Here is a 27,320-nt window from a genome sequence, read left to right on the forward strand (position 1 = left end):
TCAAACTGTCTTACCAGCTTTCTTTCTGGTTCTTTCTTTTGACCCTACATTTCAGTCAAACTGTTAACTGCACTCCATGCCTTTAGCTGGTTGGAACATCTTCCCACTGAACCTCTTTGTAAATATCCATTGATTATTCTAAATAAAGCTTCCTGCAATGCACACTACATAAACTGGACGTGTTTTTCCCCTTTTGAATTCTCACATCATTTTGTTATTTGCTCTACCATCCTTACCTCTCTGGTGTCCTTTCTTTGTCTTTGTTAGTGGTTTCTTTCCCCTATTCATCCTTTAAATATTGGGCTTCCTCAGAATTCTTCTCTATGCCCTATTCTCTTCTCACTCTATATACATTTCTCAACATCTATTCTACTATTATGGCTACAATTCTAACTAATATGCTGAGGAATTTGAACTAGAAAAGCTCTCAAGATTCTATTTAGTATATCTAATTACTTATTGAATATCTCTACTTGTCTTACAAGCATCTTAAGTTAGTATATGCACAAACTCAAGATCTTTCCCCACCAAAGTTATGCCTTCTCTGGATAATTTCCTATCTCAGAGAATGAAGCCACCATCGACCTAGTTGCTCAAAACAGAAACTGAGAAGTCATTCTTTCTCGCTGCTTTTCTTTATCTGCTAAAATCAAGTGAATTACTAAATCATGTTAAGACAAGTTACTGAATGTTTAAAAATTTTATTCATTTCTTTCCAGATAAATTGTCACTAGTCCAGTCTAGGCCATAAGCATTTCCCCACCTAAACACCGTAATGGCTTTCCAACTTTTCCCCACATCCAGTCTTGTTCCTCCTCAATGTAATTTTCACAATGCAGAACAATATTCTTAAATGTAAGCTTGATTATGGCAACAACCTTCTTAATATTCCTCAATGACTTCCCATAGAAGAAAAATGTTAAAACTCCTTACATTCAGCTTATAGGGTCCTTTGAATAAGGCTCTAACCCTGACCCTGCCTACCTTCTCATTCATCACTTGACACTCTAAACTTTAGCCATACTAAATTTTTGTTCTTCAAACTTGCCATGTCTCACATCTCCAAAACTTTATGCATTCTGTACGCTGCCTTCCAACACCAACACTCTTGCTTTTCATCCAGCTAACGCTTCATCAATTTAGAAGTCATTTCTTCCAGAAGATTTCCTGACACTACCTTCAACATGCATCCTTATCATGGCATCCAACGCTTATCACAGCATCCACCCCACTATTTTAATCCTTGTTTAACTGTCATCATTTTTAAATTTGACAAATATTCATTGAGAGCCCATTATATTACAGATACTGTATTCTCCTCTGTATACAGAATGTGGTCAATATAGAGTATTGTAGAAGCATGTTTAGGATGTGAGAGAAGTCCAAGAAATGCTTCTTAGTGACTTGTGTTCCCATCTATTTCCCTACTAAATTAAACCAGAGACAGTTTCATAATCATTTCTGAGTTATTTGAATTGCCTAACATAGTATATAGTAGATAAATATTTTATACCATCAATTATTGGATTTTAAATACATACTAAATATTCTTTGCATTGTAAGAGGCCACCAACCAGCCAATACTTTCTACCCAGCAACTTTTTCTTTGATATCACTTTGCATACAATAGAGTGTAAAAAGCAAAGAGACAAACTAATATAGTGGAAAATATGGGACTTAGAGTCAGAACACTGTGATTAATAATTCTGCCACTTACTAGGTATATGTCCTTGGTCAAGACCCTTAACCTCTCTGAGTCTCAATTTCCTCATCTGAAAAAGGCCGTTAGGAGAATGAAATGAGATAAAGAGAAAATAAAAGCATAAGAGGTTATCCAAAATGATGTCTATTATTATCATTGTTATTAAAGTCAATGCAGATCAAGTCTCCTTATGACTGGTTATCCCAGCTCTGTAAGGCTACAAGATTTTCAAAGTTCATTCTTCATCTTCCCTTTACCATCCAAGAGATAATCTTTTGTACTTTAATAAACACATATTGATGGAAATGGTTAAAAATCACAAAGAAAAACAAGCCCAAAATTGAATAAGTATACATTAATGTATGAAAGGGACAAGACAAAAGTACCAGCCTATGACAGTTTATAATTTGAATGTATGGACCAAAAAAAAAAAAAAAAAATCAGGCCACAATTTTTTTTAATGTTGACCAGAAGGGTAGGTAGGTGGCACAAAAGAGTAATGCTGTGAACTGTTTCACAGTAAAATGGTAACCCATTGACCTAGAAAGTCAAGATATCTGGGCTCAAATACAAATTTAGCTACTAATTCAACCACTAACACCCAGGTGGTCTACCCACCCAACACTCTAGTCTTTCAGTTCCTTGATCTCCTTAGCTCCTATTGTCTTTTTCTTTCACTGTATCTCAGCCACTCACTCACAGGGCCACAAATCTCAAATGGCCACTCAACTTTGCCCAGCTGTGCTATTATTCTGATTGCTTTCCATCCTCCAAATGACTATTTTGTATCTTATCTTCTCCCCTTAAACCTCCTACCCAAATATTCCTCCTCATTCTTTACTAATCTTGCATCATACCTTATCTTCATTGAGAAAAAGTATCAGTATCAGGCCGAAGGTCTCACCTCTGACCACTGAATCTACCCATCTATCTGCATCTCTACCCATACTTGCTGTCTTTCTTCTTACTAGAAATTATACGTTCATGTGGTTGGGTGCGGTGGCTCACACCTGTAATCCCAGCACTGTGGGAGGCCGAGGCAGGTGAATCACCTGAGGTCAGGAGTTCAAGACCAGCCTGGCCATGGTAAAACCCTATCTCTACCAAAAATACAAAAAATTAGCCAGGCATGGTGTGTTGGTGCACGCCTGTAATCCCAGCTACTCAGGAAGCTGAAGCAGGAGAATCGCTTGAACCCGGGAGGCAGAGGTTGCAGTGAGCTGAGATTGCTCCATTGCACTGTAGCCTGGACAACAAGAGCCAAACTCTGTCTCAAAAAAAAAAAAAAAAAAAAAAGGAAATTATATGTTTATATGTTCATGTTCCTACCTAAGGCCAATACTTCTATATATTCCCTGGATTCCATACCCTCTCATTTTCTCAAAGACTTCACTCCTAAAATATACACACTCTCTCTTATACCATCATTTCCACCCCCCTCTATTGGATTATTCTCAGTCTAAATATGCTTAAGTGTCCTTATCTTTAAGAACCCTTCTTTGCCCATACATATTTCTCTATTACCTCCATTTCTTGGCTCTCTTTTATAGTAAAACATCTTGAGATGTCTATAGTACTACATCAATTTCTGCCCAGCCAGCAGTACTATGTCAATTTCTTCACACCACATTTTCTCTTTATTGTACTAGTCAAGGCATATAACTACTTAATGTTTCCAAAACCCAATGCACAGATCTCTTTATTTTATTTGACTTCTAAGCATGATTCAGTACTATTGGCCATGTTTTGTAGTCTTGGCTTTTTTTTTTTTTTTTAAATTGAGATGGGGTTTCTCCATGTTGGTCAGGCTGGTCTGGAACTCCCGTCCTCAGGTGATCCACCCACCTTAGCCTCCCAAAGTACTGGGATTACAGGCATGAGCCACCATGCCCGGCCAGTCTTGGCTTTTATGTCACCGCACTCTTCAGATTTTCTTCCTACTTCATTGGCTATTCTTCCTTCTCTTTTGTTGGCTTCTTTTCCTCTGCTTTACACTAGTCACTGCAATGTTATCGGTGAGCACACTTGCCCTAGGTAGTTTTCCACATGCTGGTGACTCCCAACTTTGCATCTTTGGTTCCTTGCACTCTGCACAGAGCTGAAGCCTCAACTTACCTTTGATTTCTAATAAGAATGTAAAAATTAAGGTAAGCAAAATAAAACTCCCCCCTCCCACCGCCCTGGCTGCTCCTTTTTCTTCCTTAGTCTTTTCCATTTGGTAAATGGCACAATCATCCACACAAGCTCAAGACAAAAATTTAGGGGCTAGAGGTGACTCCTTTTTCATCACCTCTATATTCAAAACATCACAAAATCTGTAGGCTCTGCCCCCAAAATAGAGCTCACATACATCTACTTCTCTGCTATTTTATCCCAAACTTGTCATTCCTCTTTGGATTTCTGCAATTATCTTCTGCTATAGATCTTGCTCCCCACCCAGTATGATTCAGTCATCACATAATAGGCAGAACAAACCTTTTTACAATGTAAATCAGATCCTATCACTCCCTCCAACTCACTACTGGTTTCTCTTTACACTTTAAATAAATTCCAAACTTATTCCATGGGTAGATTTCCATGGCCTATTCAAAGCCTTACATGATTTGGCCCCTACCTATCCCTCCAAGCTCATCCTGTACCACTTTCTCTACATTTTAGCTTCAGTGGTCTTGATGATGTTCCTGGAAGGAGCCAAGTTCTTTCCTTCCTTAGGGCTCTTGCAATTGGAGTTGCCTTTACCTGTAGTGCGCTGATCCCAAATATTTCCATGGTTGGTTTTTAAAAATATCACTAAGCAATCAATCTAAACTAACCCCTCCCCCAGTCTTAAGGAAGACCTTTACACTGTTTTACTTCTTCACTGTGCTTACTATTATCCAAAATTCCTTGCTCATATAGTTTACCTATTTTCTATCTTCCACTCACTAGAATTTAAACTTCATAAGAACAGCGATCTTGCTAGTCTTTCTTACCATTGTATTCACAATGCCTAAAACAATGCCTGACAAAGTAGGATATTCTTTAAAAAATACTTAATGAATGCCTTTCCCTAAGCAAGTCACTTGACTTCTCTACTTAACTCACACTGGTGAGTTTACTACTGCTAGACTAAGCTCTGGATCCAGGAAAAACAAAAGTGGCTAAGGTATGGCTTCTTCAGAAGCTCATCCATTCATTCCCTCAAAAAATATTTATTGAACATATATTACACTATGTTCCAGGTACTATTCAATCTCAGTGTTTAGTAAACACCACAGTAACATGGGATTTGGTTAACCAACAGAAGTGTTTAAACAGGATGAGTACAAAAATAAGTACAAAATGAGAAGTACTATAAAAACGATACTTTATATGTTACAACTACAGCACCCACCTATTTCCTTGTGTCTAGTAATTGGCAGGACCTTATGACAAGAGCCAACTGAAAAACAGCAGTATAAATTCTGGTACTCTAAAAGCCCAGACTTCACTACTGTGCAATATATCCACACAACAAAACTGAACTTGTACTAACTAAATCTGTATAGAATTTTAAAAAGTAAGTTAAAAAAAATTCTGGTACTCACAGAGGACAATACCTATGAATGCCCTTTTCATAGGCACACAGTGACTAAAATATTTGGGGCATGAATTCTCTAGGGGTGACAATAATAAGTGTCATTTTTCATGCTTCTGTTGCACACATAATTATATTTATCTCTAAGGAAAATCAGAGAGTGGGGTGTGGCCTCCCTCAGTGCCACCTGGGCCAATTGTCTCCCCACATCACCAAATCTGTTATTTCACAGGCTCTAGGACACCCATAGAGGGGAGTGAGGGACCTGGTATGGTCCCGTGACGAGCTCTTGTAACACTACTGATTGATGTGACAGACACAGTATGTGTGCAACTTTCCTTTTTCCTTCAAAAGCACTGGTCTAAAGCAGGGATCCCCAACCCCTGGGCAGCAGACAGGTACAGGTTTGTGGCCTATTAGGAACAGGCCACACAGCAGGTGAGCAGGGCTAGAGGATTATGCCTGAGCTCCACCTCCTGTCAGATCAGCAAAGGCATTAGATTCTCATAGGAGCACAGACCTGATTATGAACTGCACATGTGAGGGATCTAAATTGCGCCTTCTCATGAGAATCTAATGCCTGATGATCTGAGATAGAAGAGTGTCATCCCAACCTGCCCCCCACCCCAAACTGTCTTCCATGAAACTGATCCCTGGTGCCAAAAAGGTTGGGGACTGCTGGAAGTGCTTGTCCCCTGGGTTAAAGCCAAGAGGAGTAAACAGGATTAAGGGGCGTGGATGTGGGTGGGTGGGGGAAGAGAGCTTTCTCAGGATCGGCAACCAATCCCAGAATCTCCAGTCGCAGGAGCATGTATGTGAAGGTTTATTTGCAGGGATCCACCGTTTGTAAAATAGTACACGCTTAATACAATTAATTTTGCAGTCAATCTTAACTGACAGATCTCTTCTTTCTTACTGGCGAGTATTTGTAAAATAAGAAAAACAGGAGGAAAAGAGAACAAACAAGAGAGATGTGGGATGACGGAGTAAGGAAAGGAGTCACGGAGAGGAGAGACAATGTCTGTGGCTGTTCCCTCAGCGTCTGGGAGAAGAGCCCAAGAATCCCATTGCACTGAGGGGGAGGAAAGGCCCTCCTGGGGCCTACCGCAAGGAAACGATCGCGGGAGACCCGGGACTAGCGCCAAAGGGCTTGGAAGGGCGGCGTTAAGAAAAATGGGCCGTACCTACAACTTCTTTGGCAGCCCTCGCTGGCCCGGGAGCGGCCCAGGAGCCCAGTAACCGTTGCGTAAGCCACGCGCCACCCAGGTGGGCAGGGTGGTGACGCGAAAGCCCGGATAGACTTCCGCGCAGGGGCGGGGCGGGGCGAGGAGGCGGCAGCGCGTTTAAGTGACGTCTTGGCTGTCCGCGCCGGCAGAGGCGAGGGTTCTGGGGCTTCTGGGACTGTCTGGTGTGTTTTCTGTCTATTGAACCCTTTCCTTTCGACGTCTCTTCTGAATATTGACTCATCGGGTTGTAGAAATCCAGGGACAGAGTTGACATCACTGGGCATTTTAGCCAAAAAGCAGTGCTCGGGACTGCGTGTGCCAGAAGTAAACTTGTCAAAACTCAGATTGTGTTTCCCCTAAAGTCAGCTTAAAGTGCAATGGTAGAAGAGCACGGTCTCTCCCCAAGACGGCCTGAGCTTAAACTGCAGCGCTGTCACTTGCTAGCTATGGGACCTAGGCAAATACATCGTCTCCCTGAGGTTGTCTTCTCATCTGTAAAGGACGCTGTGGTGGTGGTGTGAGAATAAATGAGACATGGCAAGTGTCTGGAACAAAGACGCTGTGTACAAAGTAAACACTTAATATACTGTTATCAGTATAAAACCTTTGTGAGTTTTTTTTTTTTTCCGCATGAAATCTTATGTGGAAAGTTGTATGTGAAAGAAATGAAAGCGGAGCTGCGTTGACGGTGGGCCCAGAAGCTTTGGCCTTTCAGTCCCAAAGTTTCCAGTAATAGAATCCGCGCTTCCTATAAAAGACAAAAACAACTGTTATTGGAGAAAGTGTAAACTTCTTAGAAAGACAAACTGCCCTTTCCTATCTAATGTTTCTCCTGACTCTCAATGTTTACTCTTGAACACTGTATTCCTTTTTGCCTCAGTGCGTTCTGTAAAGTTAATTCCTCTACCGGAGTGTTCTTTTTCTTAGTCATCATCTAAGATCTGATTCAAATTACCGTTCCTTCTTGGGTAACTTAAATACGAAATTATCTTTTTATTGGTTTTGTTGACGTTGTTGAGACAGGGTCTCACTCTATTACCCCGGCTGGAGTGCAGTGCGATCTAGGCTCCCTGCAGCCTCCTCCTCCTTGGTTCAAGCGATCCTCCTGCCTCCTGAGTAGCTGGGACTACAGGTGGGCACCACTACCCCCGGCTAATTTTTGTATTTTTAGTAGAGAGGAGTTTCACATATTGCCCAGGAGGACTTGAACTCCTGGACTTAAGTGATCTGCCCGTCTTGGCTTCCCACAGTACTGGGATTACAAGCGTGAGCCACCACAGCCCTGCCCTTTTTATTGTTTTTAACACCTTCCCTCCTTCAACGTGTTATAGACATCTCAGCAAGGATTTATTTTTCTTCCTCGTTTCAGGAGAGTAGACAGGGTTTCATGATTATAGGGTTAAGGAAATGTTTTGTACTCATGAAAAGGAAATGTTTTGTACTCACAGGAAAAGCAGGTAGATCCCTAAAGATAATGGGAGTTGGGACAAATGGTAAACCTGGGAAGGAAGACCTTTGCTAGGAGTCTGTTTGCCTCCAAGGCACTACTCTTATGTTCTAGAAGGAATGGGCTCCTGGAGAGGTAAGTGCTTTAGGGTCCATGTAAGGAAGATGGAGGGCACATCAACAAATGGAGTTTCGGAATTCTCACCAGGCCAGAGGGCTCAGGCTGGATTTGAGTCAGTCAACTATAAATATAATATTACGTACTCCCCAAATGCCATGAAGCAATTCCCACTTGTTACAGAGAGGTACATAAATGATTCATATAAAAATATAATGTTCTGAGACATTAAAAAAATACAGTGGTTCTTTGGGAGACAATATAATGAAAATTTACTAATAAAAAAACATTTAAACAATCATCTGATAACCTTTCTTATATAAATTAAGTGTTTTAAAAATAAGTAAATTGATTATATTTGCAACAAAGTCATGGAAAGCAAAAGCTTTTGAGGAATAAGGAGAATCTTAACTGAGAGCAATTTTTTAAAACTATATATGACATGATAAAAAAAGTTTTAACACTTTCTACATAAATAGTTTCATACTTCTGAAAGTACTTCAATAAAAATATTTAGCCAATGATCTATTTAGTATGATTTCAGTGCCAACTTTCTTTTCTAGTCTTATCTCTAATTCTCTTCATCAATCTCAAGTGCCAATCACTTTCTATGCTCCAGGCTTTACTGTTTTCAAAACTTTGCTAATATGCCAGCCTCCCACACTAGTTGTTCCCATCTTCACCTTACTCCCTAATATTACCCCATCCATCCAGATCCTCTCCATTCTTGAAGGTCTAGTTCAAGTATCAGTTCCTCTAAGATTTCCTCAACTTCTACACTAAAAACACTTTTGAATTATTCACTTGGATTATAGCTATTTGTACATATCTTATTTCCTTCTAAGGTTCTTAAAGGCAAGTATCATGTCTTATTCATATTTGTATTCCTCACATTGTCAATTTTCCACTAGAATCAAGTTCTATTGAAAACCAAGCCCTTGAATATCTTGTTCATCACTGTATTCCCTAGTATCTAGCACAAGACCTGGCACACAGTAGGCATGTTATAATATATTCTGAGTGAGGGAGTAAATGGATTTTAAAACAAGCTCCATGAAGGCAGGGATTTGTCTGTTTTATTCATTGCAAAATGAATATCTGAATATAAACATGAAGGCTTAGCATTCATTATATACAAAAGAATTCTTCAATCTACATAGCATCATAAAAGCCAAATATGAAATACTTATGTTGCCTTTCACCCAACAAATTCAGTTGATGATATAACTTTCTGAAAATAATACATCCCCCAAAACTGCAGTACAATTTTAAAGAAAAATAAAATACATGTTTATATTAGTTTCAGTTTTCTTGTTTGTATTTTTCTGTGTTCTAAATTTTTTGCAATGAAAATGTGTTACTTTATAATCAGAAAAAAATACTATTTTTAAAGAATGTAGTGGATGAGATCATTTGCAAATGTTTACCTGAGGAAATTTTGAGGACATCAAGATCAATCAAGGTGATTGGGAGTTAATACCAGACAGAAATATACTGTCCTTGGAAATATGACACTTCTTTCAGGGACTGAATTATGTCCTTCCCCACACATTCATATGTTGAAGCCTTAACTTCCAATATGATGTATTTAGATATGAGGATTTGGGAAGGCAATTAGATTTGGATGAGGTCATGAGGGTAGGGCCCTCATGCTGTGATTAGAGTACCCTTATAAGAAGAGACACCAGAGAGCTTGCTTGCTCTCTCTCGGCATCAAGTGATGACACATGAGTGAGAGGGTGAGAAGGTGGCCATTGGCAAGCCAGGGAGAGAGACTTCGCCAGAGCCCAACAATGCTGGCATCCTGATCTCGAACTTCCAACCTTTAATAGAAGTAAGTTTCTGTTGTGTAAGCCACCCAGTGTATGGTATTTTGTTATAGCAGCCCAAGCTGACTAAGATAGACTAAGTGGACTAAGATCCGAACTGTTGTGTGGCAAGTAGTTTTCTGATATTGAGAGAGGATCCTCTTCCTCTCAGATTTAGTCAGTAAATGTTTATTAAATGTCTACTGTGTTCCATGCCCTGTGAAAAATGCTGAGGATTCAAGGATAATTAAGACAAGGTTCCTACCCATAGGGAGCTGATTTAATAAGAGACAAACATGTAAATAAAGTGAAAAAAAGTGTTACATGTGCTCTGACATAAGTATGTATAAGGGACCCAAAAGTTAGAGTAATTGTTTCTATCTGTGGTTCAAATGGGGATAGGTTGAGTTGGTCAGTACTCTATCAGGTTAACCCTAAGTTCACCAACCAAGTCAAGAGATGTGGCTTTCAATGTGGTGACAAACCCCGGCCTTCACATGGTGAGCCCTGCTGAATGGTCAGCCTCTGTCATTCTTGACCTCACCATCTCCATGATATATAACAGCAACATAGTCTTATAGCAATTAATAAATTCCTACAAAGAGCTTCCAGGAATAGGCACAAATTTCAGAGATCCAATAGAGGAAGTCAAAAAGCCAGCACTGGGCAGTCACAGAGATTTAGATGGTGGCTACCCTCTTAGAGGTAGAAAAGAGTTTGCTGCATGACCTCAAAATGAAAACAGGTATTGGCAGTGGCTTCAGGTGCCCTTCAATCACTTCTGTACTCTGTGGACTTCCATTTCTAATTTTCCTAGGGGCCCTAAACATATTCAATAGCATTCTGATTTAGTTATACTAACTGTATTATGTATAAGTTAATAAATATTCCAAGCCTGTTACTTGGAGAAAATGCCTGGGAAACAGCATGAAGTGTAACACTTTTTGGTCTTACATCCCTTTTGCTGGCTAAGTCCTAATCTTCCCTCAGCCAATGCCCTACTTTCTCTGGGAAGCTGTGCCTAAACTCCACCACCCTCGGATTGATTGAGTGCTCCTGCCATGAGCTCCCTAGCAGCCCTGTAGTTCCTGCATAATAGCACTTATCATATTGTTTTGCAATGTCTTGTTTAACTGTCTGTTGTCTCTATTGGACTGTTAAATCCTTAAGGACAGGGACAATATTACTCTTGATGATGTGCCTGGATCTCAAAAGCTTTCAGTAAGTATTTTTTGGATGCATCTACTTTTAGAGCCTGCAAAAATAGAGGACCAGATGATCATTAAGTTTATGGTGCTCCCAGCAAAGTGCACCTAACCCATGAAGTTCAGTTCAAAACACTTATCTGACCTTTGGTATAAATTAATCAAGTCCAAATCAAGAGCATAAACATTAAAGGAATACAGCACCATAGGGTAACCAAAGCAAAGCTGACATAAAATTGAAGGCTATTTAGAAGAAGTGAATATTAAACTAGTTTTGAATAGAGGTGAAAGCCATGGTGGATAGGGCTCGAACAGAAGTCTAATGAAGAGAGGAATGGACAGGCTTTATTTATGCAGATCAGCTTGGTGGGATTAGGATATTCATAATTCATTCATCTAATACATATTTAATATCTACTTCAAGATTAAAATGAACTTTGAATTCTAGGTCGAGGAGTTTAGATAGGATATGACAAGTATATAATAAACACTTCAGGTACACAGATAACATAATAAAAACTGTAAACTGTATGTGAATGTGATTATTTCAGTAACTACACAGAAGATGACCTAGAGTGAAGAGGAACTTATGAGTGATACACAAAAGCAGAGATGGCCTGTTACAAAGTAGGATAAAATATGACCTATGCAGGTAAGTCTTTCTTCTAATATTTTCTCTGCTGGCAAGTCACAATTTCTGAAATCCCTGCCATAGAAGTCACTCTTTTGGTTTAAGGCAATGTCTTTCAAAAGCTTTTGTTTGCATGTAAGAATATGCTACTGAATGATGGTAACATCCAACACAGTGGAAGCTCTGGCCCCGAAAATCTGATGTTCCGTTCCTTCTAGGAGTGTGAATGCTTAGCTAGAGACAACACTTAGCTGCCTCACAGCCGGATATGATCAATACCAATAAATGTAGGAAAAAAGATGTGTCCAACTTCCACATCACTTCCTCAAAAATAAATTGCTATACTTGCATTTTCCTTGCGAGATAGAATGGAGATATGGTAGAGATGCATTTTTAACCCATTTATGCCTAGTGTTCCATTATTAGAATGCTAAACCTGTGGGAGTTATTTATATCCTACTGCTCAAGGTCATCGCCAAGGTCTGATTTTTCACAAAAAATTTTTGCAACCTCTGGCATAAATAGGTTAAGCCATGTCCTAAGCTAGGGAATGGCAGAGCTTCAGGACAGAAAGACATGGGACTCTGAGCAGACCTCATAAGCAGAGTAACCCTGTTGGTATTAACGAATCAGCCCATTTCATTAGACAGAAATAGAATTTTATTTTCTTTTAAGCACTGTATTTTTTATTTCTTCATTATAGCACATTACCCTAATGTAATATTCATAAGACTGGCATAGATTTGAAACTTACCTATCTCCCACCTAGAAATGGGAAGAGCCTAAAGATATGGGTCATAAGAAACAAAAAAAGGGCTGGATTAGGGCACTCCTTAGGGGAAGGTAGACTCACATGGGCCACTGAAATAAAGGAACCTGGGTGGTCAGCTAGGGGGCAGGATAAAGTTTTTTGACATCTGGAGGGGGCAAGAGGATGAACCAATGAAGATACTTCATGTACTTTAAAATTTTGGTGGAACCAATCAGTTACAGTAATTCAAAGAAAGGTAGTAAGGGAAGGAGAAATGGAGAAGAGGCAGATTATCAGGGTAAATGACGGTAAAAATTAATGAGAGACTGCATTATGATGTTTAACAACAAAAACAGAACCAAAAAAGAGGAGCCAAAACCAATTCAAGGCATCAGAGCCTGGGCAAATATGAATCAGGAAACTGTGAAAGTTAAAAGTTAGAGCAATCCTAGCTGAAGAGGATACTGAAGCTGGTCTTTCCCACGTTAATTGTAAACTGTGGTAGTACATTAAAGTAGATATGTCCTTATGCAAATTAAGATGGATGATGAAGGGGTGTTTGAAAAAAAAGGCAGAGAGATTAAGGTTGGTGATATAGATCATTACCACCCACATGGAAAGAGCAAGGGCTAAAAATGCTGTTTAAAGAAACAGCTACACTTTTGGTTCTATTACATTTTAAGCTTAAACATTACATATTTCAATATGCATCTTGAAAAAAGTAGCAGCTTTCTAAACATTATGTTCAGCACTCTCTCTTTTCACCTCTAAACTTGCACAGAAGTCTCTCCTTGAACTTCTTCATCTTTATTTTGATGTTCAACTTTCTGCAGAAGCCTGGGGCCCAGTAAACCAATAAGCAGACTTCCAATTGGGGCTGTGATGAGGATGGACAAAAATGCCACTGTCAACACATCCATTCCATAGTCTTCTAATTGTTTCTCTCCATGTGACCTTGCTGTGTCCAAAGCCACAGATCCTATTGCAGCCTATAAAAGTTTAAGGGTAAAAATGGAATCATGATAAGATAAGCACATATAAAAAAAGTGAGTTTTTTATTGTTTGCAAAAGCAAATTGCTTGTTCTTTTGCTCAACTAAGAAAGTTGTAAGCATTAGGAGATATACCTAATGCTAAATGACGAGTTAATGGGTGCAGCACACCAACATGGCACATGTATACATATATAACAAACCTGCACGTTGTGCACATGTACCCTAAAACTTAAAGTATAATAATAATAAAATTAAAAAAAAAAGAAAGTTGTTTTAGTATTCTTTCAAAGTGTATTGCAGGTTTTGTTTTGTTTTGTTTTTTTACTTTTTTAGAGACAGGGTCTCGCTGTGTTGCCCAGACTGGTCTTGAACTCCTGGCCTCAAGTGATCCTCCCTCCTTAGCCTCCCAAGTGCTGGGATTACAGGTGTAAGTCACTGTGCCCAGCCCAGCTGGTTCTGATGATCTAAAAACTCTGCCCTTGCATGGGAACATACTGATGACTCATTTGTACCTATCTGTGTAAGATAGGGTTACATAAATATCAGTAAAATACATTTCAAAACACAAAGCAAATCCAGACTCACAATATTAATTAAATATAACATAAAGTTCTATGTACTAAATTTTTCCTGAATAAAGATGGAAATTACTGGTCATCTCCTTTAATCTTTAGGAATGTGGAACTAAAAAATAAGATGAAAAACATGCAGTGATACCTACTGAAAACTGTTAAATTTTAAATAAATATATATTACTTTAGAGCTTAAACTCATTGTCAAACGTCATGAAACATGAAAATAGTGGACACCTTGACAACTTGAAGTTGATCTTATTAGGTATTTGGTCAACTCCTTGCCACAGAATTTGGTGAAATGTTTTATTTGGAATGCATCTGTTGGAAAACATTATGAAAATTCTCAGTTTCTTTTAGAGGCAAAATGCAATATTATCAGTGCAGATGGGAAAAATGTATTAATTAATCTGGTTATCCCTTATTCCACAGAGAACAATGTAAGCCTCTAAGACAATGAAAAAGAAAAATGTGCATCAGAAACAATGGCAGAAACTACTAGTTGCTCACAAAAACATGAATGACCCCTTTCCCTTCTATAATAGAACTGGAGTTTGGCTGGTCACATTGCTGTCCAGAGACCTTTTTATAGAACTCTTAGCCATTATGTTTTAGACATTTTTGAAAGTCTGATAGGGGTGAGGGGAATTCTGGAGTAATGCCCAAATGCAAAGAGCATAATTGAAATCTGGAATATAATTGCTGAGCATACACATCCCCCAAAGCCTCCTAAATGAAAAACACTTGATTTTAATTCCTTAATAACATAAATTTGAATATTTAATTATAAAATAATCTGGGGCAAAACAGTTAAATGTTGTTTGATGTAATTAGTCTGAAAATATACAACCAAAGATACATCACATTTGCAACAAATCATAATCTATACAGTTCTAACTTAATTAGCAATCATAGATATTCTAACAAATGCATGGTCAACAAATTCAAGCACCTATCTATAATAGCTTTATTTATCACATTTATTAGAATGCACAAATTTTCGGTTAAGTGATTGAGACATTTGCCAGGAAGTTCAGTGAGTTTTGAATAATTAATACCAACTAATAATCTAGGAAATCAATAAAGTGCTTTCTGAGTTGTTTTTCAATAAATCTTTTCTCCATTACATACAAAGACTCTGGTCAAGCTCAACTGATCATCAATCATATTAACATTAAAATATCTCCAAACATTAAGGGAACCATGTTATTTCTATTTTACTCTCTTCTTGGAACTTATTAACATGAAAAGAGTTAACAACTCTTTCCTTGGGTGACTTAGAGAGTGCTGACTGATGAAATTCAAACTCTTCTCTCCTGTTACTACTGCTTTCTAGTAGAATAGGGATTTACTGGATTTTTACCTGTACCCTGGTGATCTAAGGAAATTTAATGAGCTATCACATTTAAGGAATGAATATACCAAAAATACAGGTTTTAAAGAATAGATTAGGATAAACTCTTTTCATAAATCCACTTCAATTATTTATTTTCACTAAATTTAAACAAGCCCTCTTATTCAATATTTCAAGGTGTCATGCAGAAATAGCAGTTAAGATGCTAAGCCATCCTATCCATCATACCTGAACTGTGGCCTTTGGAAGCCATGCAAAAGAAATAAATATCTTTTCTTTTAAGTTAAAACCAGCAAAACACACCATCAGAAATGTAGTCAAAATTCGTATCAATACTGCAATGCCTACGGTGGCAACACAAAGGCCTGTAAGAAATATTCAATTTTTAGAAATAATAAAATACTAGGAGAGAAACTGCATCTCATGGTTACTAATTCAAAATAACCATCAACAGAAATAATTTTTAAAGCATTAAAAATTACAAATACAAAAATGTTTAGGAAGAATATATAAAAACAATCAATATTAAGGATCAATCAGGCTATTTGTTTAAAATAAGGTGTTTCCCTAGATTAAAACCAGAAATTAAGCATATTTGAATTCTTATGTAGAGATTTGAATGTTATATATGTCTTATGCTTTATAGCAAGAACCATGCTTGTTCATGTGTGTAAGAAGTGATTAAATGATAAGTAATAAGCTTTAAACTAAGTACTGTGTACACATAAATGTATAATGTATAGACTTTGCCTCAAAGTCAGAGAAAGACACATAAACAACCAATTCATAGACTATACAGTAAGTGAGGTATAAACAAACTAAGGGCATAAAAGAGGGAAAAACAATATTTTAACCCAAAAAGTCAATAATTCTTTACAGGGTATAAGACCAGAAGTGATAGCTAAAATATTTATGAGCCAGTATGGAGGGAATTAGCCAATCAGAGCTGGCTGGGCACTGACCAATCAGAATAGACACTGGCAGTCTACCACTGTTTCACCATACTGATGTGTACCGGTCGTACTGGTCCCAATTATCCCTGGTTAACATACACAGCTACCCCATTTAGTCCTGTAGAATTCTTTGCTGATAAAGACAAGTTCATCATCATTTGCCAAACAAGGGATTGTGAGTAGTGCTGCTACATGCTACTGGACCTAAGAATGATACAGCTAAGGTGACTCCTGAGTATTAGGGTGATTTTTTAAAAAGTAACATTTGTTGAGTGTTTACTCTGTGCCAAAAGCTGTACTAAGCTTTAAATGTATTATTTTACTTAGTCCTTACAACCTGTGGAGTAAGTATTATTTTATAGTTGAAAAAACCAGAAGCTCAGAAAGGATAAGTACTTATCTCAAATTCAAAGGGCTGGTAAAACATCAGATAGACATAGCGGGAGGATCTATTGTAAATCTGCCATATGGCTTTTTTATGGGAAAGTTTTGTGGTTCTTTGTTGAAAGGTATTTCTTCAAGGTTGGAAAGTATTCAAAAATACCTGTAGCCTGAAGTACAAGATAAAGAGTTGATACCATTCCCAGAAGGAAACATTGAAAGTTTGAGAAGAGGATGAGAAGGAAGTTTTAGTTGAGTTTGAAGGTTAACAGGACATACAAGTGGTGCTGTCCAATCAACAATTGGATATATTGATTTAGAGATAAATAGTTTGGAATTATACAGTTTATAGTTGATGTCACTAGTATAGATAAGGTTAGAGAAGTTATATAGAGCCAGAGGCACAAAGTTAGAAAGCAATTTGATAAAGGGCAGCATTTAAGCTACATATGGTGTAAGGAAAGGCTCAAACAGCACTGGGAAATAGGAAGTTTAAGAACTTAATATAAAGGAGTGTTAGAGGGTCAAAAGCAGCAAATGCTGCTGACAGATCAAGTAAAGCAAAGACTGGATTTAGCAATATTACCTTGGTGAGAGGTTGGCAGGTTGTGTGAGAGGTTGGCAGGTTGTGTGATAGGCAGAAGCTGGGCTAAAATGTATAGAAGGAGGAAATGGGAACTGAAGTGGAAAGGGGAATGTAGTGACCTCTTTTGAAAAGTCCGAAAAGAAGACAAGAGAGGTAGCATGGTAGAGATGGGGGGAAGTGAAATAGAGAAATTTTATATATATATAATTTTAACATATTATTTTAATATACATTATTTTAATTGTAGTAAAATACACATAACATTTACCATCTTAACCATTTTTATGTGTATAGTTAGTATCATTAAGTATATTCACACTATTATGCAACCAATCTCCAGAATTTTTTCATCTCACAGAATTTAAACTCTATACCCATTAAACAACAATTTCCCTTTACTCCCAGCCCCTGGCAAGTACCATTTATGAGTCTGACTACTCTGGATACCTCATGTAAGTGGAATCATACAGGGTTAGTCTTTTTCTGACTGGCTTATTTCACTTAGCATAATGTTCTCAAGGTTCATCCATGTTGCAGCATGTGTCAGAAGAGAAGCATTTTTTTTTTAAGATAAGAGAGATTGGAGACTAAATTCTGAAGAGAAGAAAATTGCGACATGGATATTTAAGATGTATGAGAAAAGGAAAGAATCCATATGCAAGATTCAGAAGGAGTAGCGGGAGATGGGATTCCTAGTATGGATGGAAGAATACTGTGATGGAAGGAAAGAAGGAAATAATGAGTACATATATACAAATTAATTTTTAAGTGCAGTGTTTTGAATCAACAGAGTTTTAATATGATGGCTTTTGAATGCAGGAATAAATAAAATAATTAATGAACAACAAGGCATTTCTATCCCATGGGTACAAACTATAGAACTAACTAGTTGTCTTTAAAATTCTCGCTCTTGTTTAGGACAAGGCTAGATGAATATTCTTACCCTTGGAAAAAGAATTGTAAGGCCTGAATTTTCTGGGTAGTGGTCAGCAGTGTCACTTTCATATACAAGGAACAATATTAAATGTGTAAAATATACCGTCTTAGATGAACAAGCATTATTTTCTAACCAACTACTCTAAAAAACTTACATCATAATTAACTTTTTATATAATTGTGACAATAGTAACCACTGTACACACACCTGCTGGAGATATTTCAATGAATATAAAAAGTAGACTTTATTGGTGAGTAGGCTGACCAAAAAAAGTGAATTTTAACAAAAGCACATTTTGAAATTCTTACCTACAGTTTCTGGTCTGAGAGATGCAATAGATACCTCTGCTCCAATTAGTCCAAAAAGAAGGGGCTGAAAAATGTCCCAGGCAACTGCAATTATCTTTTCAACCTCTGCCTAAAATAACAATAAAACACACACAGATTTTTATTATGTGAAGTTACAAATGCAAAGAATTTTATTAATTTGAGGTTTGAATTATTTGGCCTGAGATAAGCTTTATTTCTGTGCCATCTATAACTAAAAGGTTAGCTAGAACAGAGCGAAAAAACTGCATGAAGATCTTTCTATCACAGTTAAGATACATGAGGTGTTTTAGCATACTAAATATTAGTTTGCACATGGATATTAATAAAAAGATTCTTATAAAGTAATCTTATGAGGACTCCTACTTCTGAATACATCGTGTGTATGTGCATGTGTGTATACATATTGTAATATATAGTAGTGTTTTGTAGTTTAAAATTTTATGTCAACTTTCCTTCAACAATATGATTTAGAGAGCTTGCAATATTGGTACATATATCTAGATATGCCCCTATTACTGCTGCATAGTGATCTACAGTATGGAAGTACCATAGTTTATTCAATCATTTCTTTATTGACAGATCTTTAAATTGTTTCCAATTTTATCTGTACAAAAAATACTGTTTAAGGTTATCTCAAATCACGCACAAAAGTAAAATCCAGGTTTACTAAAGTGATTATCAGTGCCAATTATCACTTTATTGCCCATTATCTCCAGCTCCTCTTTCACTGTTGCTCCACAGAAAATGGAGCTGGGCCTTTAAAATATTTTTCCTTTGCCAGGTAGCACCATGTTAAACTTTGTCAGTAGAGTGTGCTAAAGAGATATTGCAAGCTGAAGGTGCTTTTCTTCCTGGTTTCTGTGGCTCTTCCTAGCAAGATCTTATAGCATGCACTGGTGGCCTTAGCTCTAGGTTCCTGCATCCCAGGTGGCTTCTCCAGTATCAGGGTCCTACAATTCATGCAACCAGCAGCACCTAGTGGCCATTACATTCCCTAGCATACCCCTGGGGCAGTTTCATAGCAGATTCTCTTGAGCAAGATACTTCCCCATGCACCCAAGGGGATGGATCTCCTGCAAATTGGGAGGGTAGATTTTCAGCAAATTCTGCAAGCACAGCACCACAGCGACTTCTCTAGGCTCTAACAGGTCTGGATCTCAGCCCTGCAGGCAGGAATGTGGAGGGTACAGGCTTAAGGGGATGATCTATTATAGCCATAGGTGCTATTCCCATATTCTTTAAGGATGTCTTCACATCTTACTAGCCAATACCTTGTTACTGGAATCCCTGGTGTGGTTAATAATCAACTTTTCCTATTCCAGTTACTATTTGATTTCTCTTTCCTCATAGGACCCTAATTGATACAAGAACTAACTTTGTAACACATAATGCAAAAGACTCTAGGAAAACAGTGACACAATTGACTAGAGTAACATCAAAATGTTTTGTGGCAAAAGAAGCCATAAACCAAAAAAGTGACAAACTAGAAGAAAATATCTGTACCATGTGTAACAGAATAAGAAACATTGGCCAATCAATAAAAAAAGACATAGATCCTAACAGAAAAATGGCCAATGAACCCAGAGACAGCATCATCATACTGAATAGGCAAAAGCTGGAAGCATTCCTTTTGAGAATAAGAATAAGACAAGGATGCCCACTTTCACCACTCCTATTTAACCGGAGTACTGGAAGTCCTAGCAAGAGCAATCAGGCAAGAGAAAGAAATAAAAGGCATCCAATTAGGAAGAGAGGAAGTCAAACTATTTCTCTTCGCAGATTATACTATACCTGGAAATACTATACCAAGAATAGTACAGAGATACTATACCTAGAAAACTTCATAGTCTCTGCTCAGAGGCTTCTAGATCTTATAAACAACTTCAGCAAAGTTTTAGGATAAAAAATCAATGCACAAAAATCATTATTTCTATACACAAATAACGTACAAGCTGAGAGCCAAATCAAGAACGTGATCTCATTCACAATCGCCAAAAGAAGAACAAAATATCTAGGAATACAGCTAACCAGGGAGGTAAAAAATCTCTACAATGAGAATTACAAAACACTGCTGAAAGAAATCAGAGATGACCCAAATGGAAAAACATACCATGCTCATGGATAGGAAGAATCAATATTGTTAAAATGGCCATATTGTCCAAGGCTATTTACAGATTCAATGATATTCCTATCAAACTACCAATGACATTTTTCACAGAATTAGAAAAAACATTATAAAATTCATTTGGAACCAAAAAAGAGCCCGAATAGCCAAAGCAATCCTAAGCAAAAGGAGCAAATCCAGGGATATCACACTACCCGACTTCAAACTATACCACAAGGCTACAGTAACTAAAACAGATGGTACTAGTACAAAAACAGACACATAGACAAATAGAACAGGTTAGATAATCCAGAAACAAAACTGCACACCTACAACCATGTGATCTTCGATAAAGCTGACAAAAACAAGCATCTGGTAAAGGACCCCCTATTCAATAAACTGTGCTGGGATAACTGGCTAACCATATGCAGAAGATTGACGCTGGACCCCTTCCTTACACCGTATACAAAAATCAATTTAAGATGAATGAAAGACTTAAATGTAAAACCGAAAACTACAAAGCCCCTAGAAGATCTAGGAAATACCATTCTGGACATTGGCCCAGGCAAAGACTTCAAGATGAAGACTCCAAAAGCAATTGTGACAAAACAAAAAATTGACAAATGGGACCTTATTAAACTAAAGAGCTCTGCACAGCAGAAGATACTATCAATGAAGTAAACAGACAACCTTTAGAACAGGAGAAAATATCTGCAAACCATGCATCTGACAAAGGTCTAATGTCCAGAATCTTTAAGAAACTCAAACAAATCAACAAGCAAGAAACAAACAACTCCATTAAAAAATGGGCAAAGCACATGAACGGACACTTCTCAAAAGGACACATACATGTAGCCAACAAGCATATAAAAATGTTCAACATCACTAATCACTGGGGAAATGCAAATCAAAACCAAAATGAGACACCATCTCACATCAGTCAGGATGGCTGTTATTATTATTTTTTAATATTTAAAATTAACCACAATATTTGAGCTTGTGGAAGTAAACTGGGTGACCAAATGTCAAAGGAAACATAATTGTACATCTTTTGATACTTTTTAATTTTTTGAATATTTGAGCTTGTGGAAGTAAACTGCGTGACCAAATGTCAAATGAAACATAATTGTACATCTTTTGATACTTTTTAATTTTTTGAAAAAATTTATTTTAAATTCAGGGGCACATGTGCAGGTTTGTTACATAGGTAAACTTGTGTTATGGCAGTTTGTTGTACAGATTATTTCATCACTCCAGTATTAAGCCCAGTACCCATTAGTTATATTTTTCCTGATCCTCTCCCTCCTCCCACCCTCCACCCTACAATAGGCCCCAGTGTGTGTTGTTCTCCTCTATGTGTCCATGTGTTCTCATCATTTAGCTCCCACTTATAAGTGAAAACGTGGTATTTGGTTTTCTGTTTCTGTGTTAGTTTGCTAAGGATAATGGCCACCCACTCCATCTATGTCCCTGAAAAGGACATGATCTTCTTTTTTATGGCTGCATAGTATTCGATGGGGTATATATACACCACATTTTCTTTATTCAATGTATCATTAATGGGCATTTATGTTGATTTCATGTCTTTACTATTGTGAATAGTGTTGCAATGAACATACTCATGAATGTGTCTTTATAACAGAATGATTTATATTCCTTTGGGTATATACCCAGTAATAGGATTGCTGAGTCAAATGCATTTCTGTCTTTAGGTGTTTGAGTAATCACCACACTGTCTTCCACAATGGTTGAATTAATTTACACTTCCACCAACAGAATGGCTATTATTAAGTCAAAAACTAACAGATGATGGTGAGGTTGTGGAGAAAAGGGAATGCTGATACACTGCTGGTGGGAATGTAAGTTAGTTCAGCCACTGTGGAAAGCAGTCTGGAGATTTCTCAAATAAATAGAACTACCATTTGACACAGCCATTCCATTACTGGTTATATACCCAAAGGAATAGAAATCATCCTACCATTAAGACACATGCACGTGTACGTTCATTAAAGTGTTATTCACAATAGCAAAGACATGGAATCAATCTACATGCCCATCAACGGTAGACTACATAAAGAAAATGTGGTACATATACACCATAGAATACTATGCAGATATGAAAAATGAAAAAAGCTGGAGGCATCTCACTACTTGAATTCAAACTATACTACAAGGCTACAGTAACTAAAACAGCAATGGTACTGGTACTAAGACAGACACATGAACCAAAACAACAGGCTAGAGAACACAGAAATAAAGCTGCACCCCTACAATCATCTGATATGTCACAAAGCCAACAAGAACAAGCAATGTGGCAAGGACTCATATATACCATGTACATATATACCATGGAATACCATGCAGTCATAAAAAATAATGAAATCATGTCCTTTGCAGTGACATCGATGGAGCTGGAGGCCATAATCCTAAGCTAATTAATGCAGGAACAGAAAACCAAATACCACAGTTATCACTTATAAGTGGGAGCTAAACAATGAGTCCACAGGGACACAAAGAAGGGCATGATAAACACTGCGGCCTATTTTAAAGTGGAGGGTGGCAGGAGGGGGAGGATTGAAAATAGTATGCTGATTACCTGGGTGACAAAATTATCTGTACTCCAAGCCCTTGCAACACATCATTTATCCATGTAACAAACCTGCACATGTACCCCTTGGACCTAAAATAAAAGCTGAAAAGAAGAAAAAAAAAGAAACATGGGCAAAACATATGCACAACTAATTCACAGAAGAAGAGATAAAATAGTCACAAAATCTAAGACACTAAAACTGAGTAATTATGAAACACAAATTAAATTGACATGCCCTTTTTTTTTTCAAGGGGGAACACCACATTGGAAAAATACTAAAAGGTTTTAATAATGAAAAGTATTCATGACTTTGTAAGGAAACTCACCATTTGGCAGGACAACAAATTGATAATGCTTTTTTGGAGGGCAATTGAGCAGTACCTATTATACTGTCTAAGAATTTACATAGAACAGATTTTCTCATAACTGAAAAGAAGCTATATTTTTGGATGACATTTCAATGCTTACAATTACACAATTTAAGGATCTGCAATATATACACCAGGTCCTCAAATAATGTCGTTTCTTTCAACGTTGTTTCCTTCCAACAATGAAAAAAAAATCAATTCTTCATGTTCTCCCCATATCTGCAAGCATTTTATGTGGGTAATTTGGTTTCCTCCCAAATCCCAAAGATGTTCTCATTAGGTGAACTGATGTGTCTACATGGTCCCTATCTGAATGACTGTGGGTGTGTGTGAATGCACCCTGTGATGGGATGGCATCCTGTGTAGGGTTGGTGCCTGGGATAGGCTCGGGCTTATTATCTTACTTGTTTTTATTAACCTTTCTGAAATGTATGTGTAGATTACAATTATTTCAATGTTTAATCTTCACAGTGTTTTGGTTTTTATTCAGAAGTTTGGTGATGTTTTTGTGACCAGAAATATGCGTTAGGAACTTAGCTCTTGTTTATACCAATTGGCCTATGGTAAAATTGGTTTTGTTATTTGTCTTTTCACTTAAAGTTGCAGCTTCTGAGAACCTATTGACAATGCTAAAATGAGGACTTACTATTAATATATCCAGCAGTTTGACAAAGAAGGATTACAATGTTTCTTTGTATTCTTTATTTGCATTATTTCTGATGTGTTTATAGTGGGAAGATTATATTTCCATTCAGCTTACAAGTGTTGAAAGAGAGCATGTGTGAGGGCATTGGTTGATTTATTTAATAGTTCTGTTTCTATAGCATGAAAAATATTATGTTTTCATCAGATAACGAGTTAAGTTTGAACCCTCCACCACTAACTGCAAGGCACTTGCCTCTCAGCACCTCACTTTCTCATGTGTAGAACAAAAGGCTTATATTAGATAACATCTAAGATCATTTATTATGTAATGGCTAGTTCTGCCAAAACTACGATCCAGTTAACATCCTTCCACATATCTTTAAATTTTACTTTTTAATTTAGTTTTTTGAGTATATTATAGCTAAAGGTAAGACTTTTTTTTTTTTTGAGGCAGAGTCTTGCTATGTCGCCCAGGCTGGAGTGCAGTGGTGTGATCTTGGCTCATGGCAACCTTCATCTCCTGGGTTCAAGTGAGTCTCCTGCCTCAGTTTCCCGAGTAGGCTGGGACTACAGGTGTGCACCACCACACCCGGGGAAGTTTTGTATTTTTAGTAGAGATGAGGTTTTGTCATGTTGCCTAGGCTGGTCTCAAACTCTAGAGCTCAGGCAATCTGCCTGCCTCAGCCTCCAAAGTGCTGGGATTACAGGTGTGAGCCACTGCACCCAGCCAACGTAAGACTTTAGTTGATACTCATTGTAGTAAAGAACAAGAATCAACTCTATTAATTTTAGATTACTTAGACTTTTGTTGCCATGAATAATTGTTTAAGAGAAGTCCTCAAATGTGTTTCATATACTCAGAATACAAATGAAAGTAGGACTAAAAATATTTCTAATCAAATTATTTTTTATTTCTAAACTGTAGACAAAGGCCAAAATTTGTTTTTGATTATAACACTTTAGACTAGTTGAACATCAGACATGGGCTTATATATTGCAAAACATAGAAAAACATAGAAAAGTCACAATGTATCTTCTTGTGGGTTTTTCATAATGTCAAAACTAAAATGAATTTGCCTATAAAGAAAATGGAGTCATTGAATAGGCTGTGTATAAAAGATAAGCCCAGGGTAATGAAGACTGTGTTGTCCCTTGAAAATTAAGGCCATTTGACACATTTGTATGCGTCATTAGTAAGAATCTGAAAAAATATCAATTACTTTGGAGGACCAACAAAGGAGAAAGTTAAGATAAATGGAAGTTTCATCATGAGTTGGATATCTACTTAAGTTTATACTTTTTTGAAAGAACATTTTAAGATTCAGAAAATCCAAAATACCATATCAACAAAAAAATCTGTAAAAGTCATTAGAAGCAGCACTAGATTTGACAACAGACAGAAAAAGAGAAGCAGCTTTAAAAAAGGTGAGTGCATCTGAATACAACAAACAAATGGAAAGATTAATGCTTATAAGAAGACCAAGCACAAAGTATAAAATCATATCAGAAAACTATGGACACAAACAGAATCTTATAAAATATTTTAGCTTTTCAAAGTCTAATAAGTTAACAACAATATTGCTACAGCCCTGTAGAATTTACAAGTGTGTCATTTTCATTTTCTCACATAATAGTTACAGCAATTTTTTAGATGATTATTGTATTCACTTTAGAGTTGAGAAAACTGAGTATTTGAGAAGGCAAATGACTTGCTTGGGATTATACAGCTAGAAAGTAGTAGGACTGGGATTGGCATCCCAATCTCCATATTTTAAATCTTATGCTCTTAGTATGATATCATGCTGTTCTGGAGGTAATTATAAAAATAATAAGAGTTATTATTTACTGAATGTGTTCTATGATTAAGAACTTTCCTTAGTGCTTTGTACATGTTATTTTACCGAATCCTCCAGTCAGTGAAGTTGTCATCATCACTGGGAAGTTAGATAACTTGCACATGGTCAGACACACCTAGTAAAAGCTGTAGTGTTGAGACTGGCCTGAGGAGTCTGAGCTCTTGGCCCTAGGCTATCCTTTAGAATAAGGTAAGAAAAGGAATCCAAACTCAGGACTTTGGTTTGGTTCCTACAGGAATAAGAACTTTCCTGAGTACTAAATTAGAAAAGATATGGAGAGTACCTGCCACACGACAGAGTCAATAAACATTACTTTTCCTTCCTTTCTTTGGGGAACCATTTTGATATATTCAAATGGTATATTCTTTTTTTTTTTTTTTGAGACGGAGTCTCGGTCTGTCGCCCAGGGTGGAGTGCAATGGTGTGATCTGGGCTCACTGCAACCTCCGCCTGCCAGGTTCAAGCAATTCTCTGCCTCAGCCTCCCGAGTAGCTGGGACTATAGGCACATACCACCATGCCCGGCTAATTTTTTGTATTTTTAGTAGAGATGGGGTTTCACCATGCTGGCCAGGCTGGTCTCGAATTCCTGACCTCATGATCCGCCCACTTCGTTCTCCCAAAGTGCTGGGATTACAGGTGTGAGCCACCGCACCCAGCCTCAAATGGTATATTCTTATCCTGGCTCTGCCACTTACTTTTTGTCCTTATTTTTGACCTTCGCAATATACTTAGTATTTGTAGGCCTTGGTTTCCTGACTTTAAAAGTTGCTCTAATGTTTACCTTTCAAGATTATTGTTAAGAATAAATAACATATATTTCACTAACAAAGAGCTCTTCGAAAAAATTAAAACTATTATAGGAGACTGACAGATCTGACTACATGAAAATATAAAATATCTAAGTGTTAAAAGTGAACAATATAAAAAGGTACAAAGATTACTTAGACTTCTGTTGCTGGGACTAATTGTTTAACAGAAGTCCTCAAATGTATTTCATACACTCAGAATAGTAATGAAAGTAGAAGGACTAAAAAGATTTCTATATCAAATTATTTTTTATTTCTAAAGTGTAGACAAAGGCCACAATTTGTATTTTGATTATAATGCTTCAGACTAGTTGAACATCAGACATGGGCTTATATATTGCAAAACACAGAAAAACAGAAAAGTTACAACGTATCTTCTTGTGGGTTTTTCATAATGCCA

General features: G+C 37.3%; 2 protein-coding genes across 14 annotated transcripts in view; both read right to left on the reverse strand.

The window, feature by feature from the left end:
- The window catches only part of SLC9B1 (solute carrier family 9 member B1), a 143,657-nt gene extending 136,889 nt beyond the window's left edge, over positions 1-6,768 (reverse strand). For 3 of the 5 annotated variants that reach the window (XM_055111670.2, XM_055111672.2, XM_034958952.3), the window contains exon 1: positions 6,443-6,768. In XM_055111670.2, coding sequence (XP_054967645.1) covers positions 6,443-6,768 — 326 coding nt within the window. The remainder of the gene's footprint in view (positions 1-6,442) is intronic. The other 2 variants (XM_034958953.3, XM_055111671.2) reach the window with 1 other exon arrangement.
- The window catches only part of SLC9B2 (solute carrier family 9 member B2), a 58,032-nt gene continuing 36,769 nt past the window's right edge, over positions 6,058-27,320 (reverse strand). For 3 of the 9 annotated variants that reach the window (XM_057302116.2, XM_057302115.2, XM_055111676.2), the window contains 2 exons: positions 18,529-18,637; positions 9,099-13,432 (listed from right to left, as the gene is read on the reverse strand). In XM_057302116.2, coding sequence (XP_057158099.1) covers positions 13,263-13,432; positions 18,529-18,637 — 279 coding nt within the window. In that variant the 3' untranslated portion in view covers positions 9,099-13,262. Of the gene's footprint in view, positions 7,233-9,098; positions 13,433-15,591; positions 15,729-18,528; positions 18,638-27,320 lie in introns of those variants that run through there. The other 6 variants (XM_055111674.2, XM_055111673.2, XM_055111677.2 and 3 more) reach the window with 4 other exon arrangements.

Source organism: Pan paniscus, chromosome 3 (assembly GCF_029289425.2).
Source record: "Pan paniscus chromosome 3, NHGRI_mPanPan1-v2.0_pri, whole genome shotgun sequence".
Classification (NCBI taxonomy): Eukaryota; Metazoa; Chordata; class Mammalia; order Primates; family Hominidae; genus Pan; species Pan paniscus.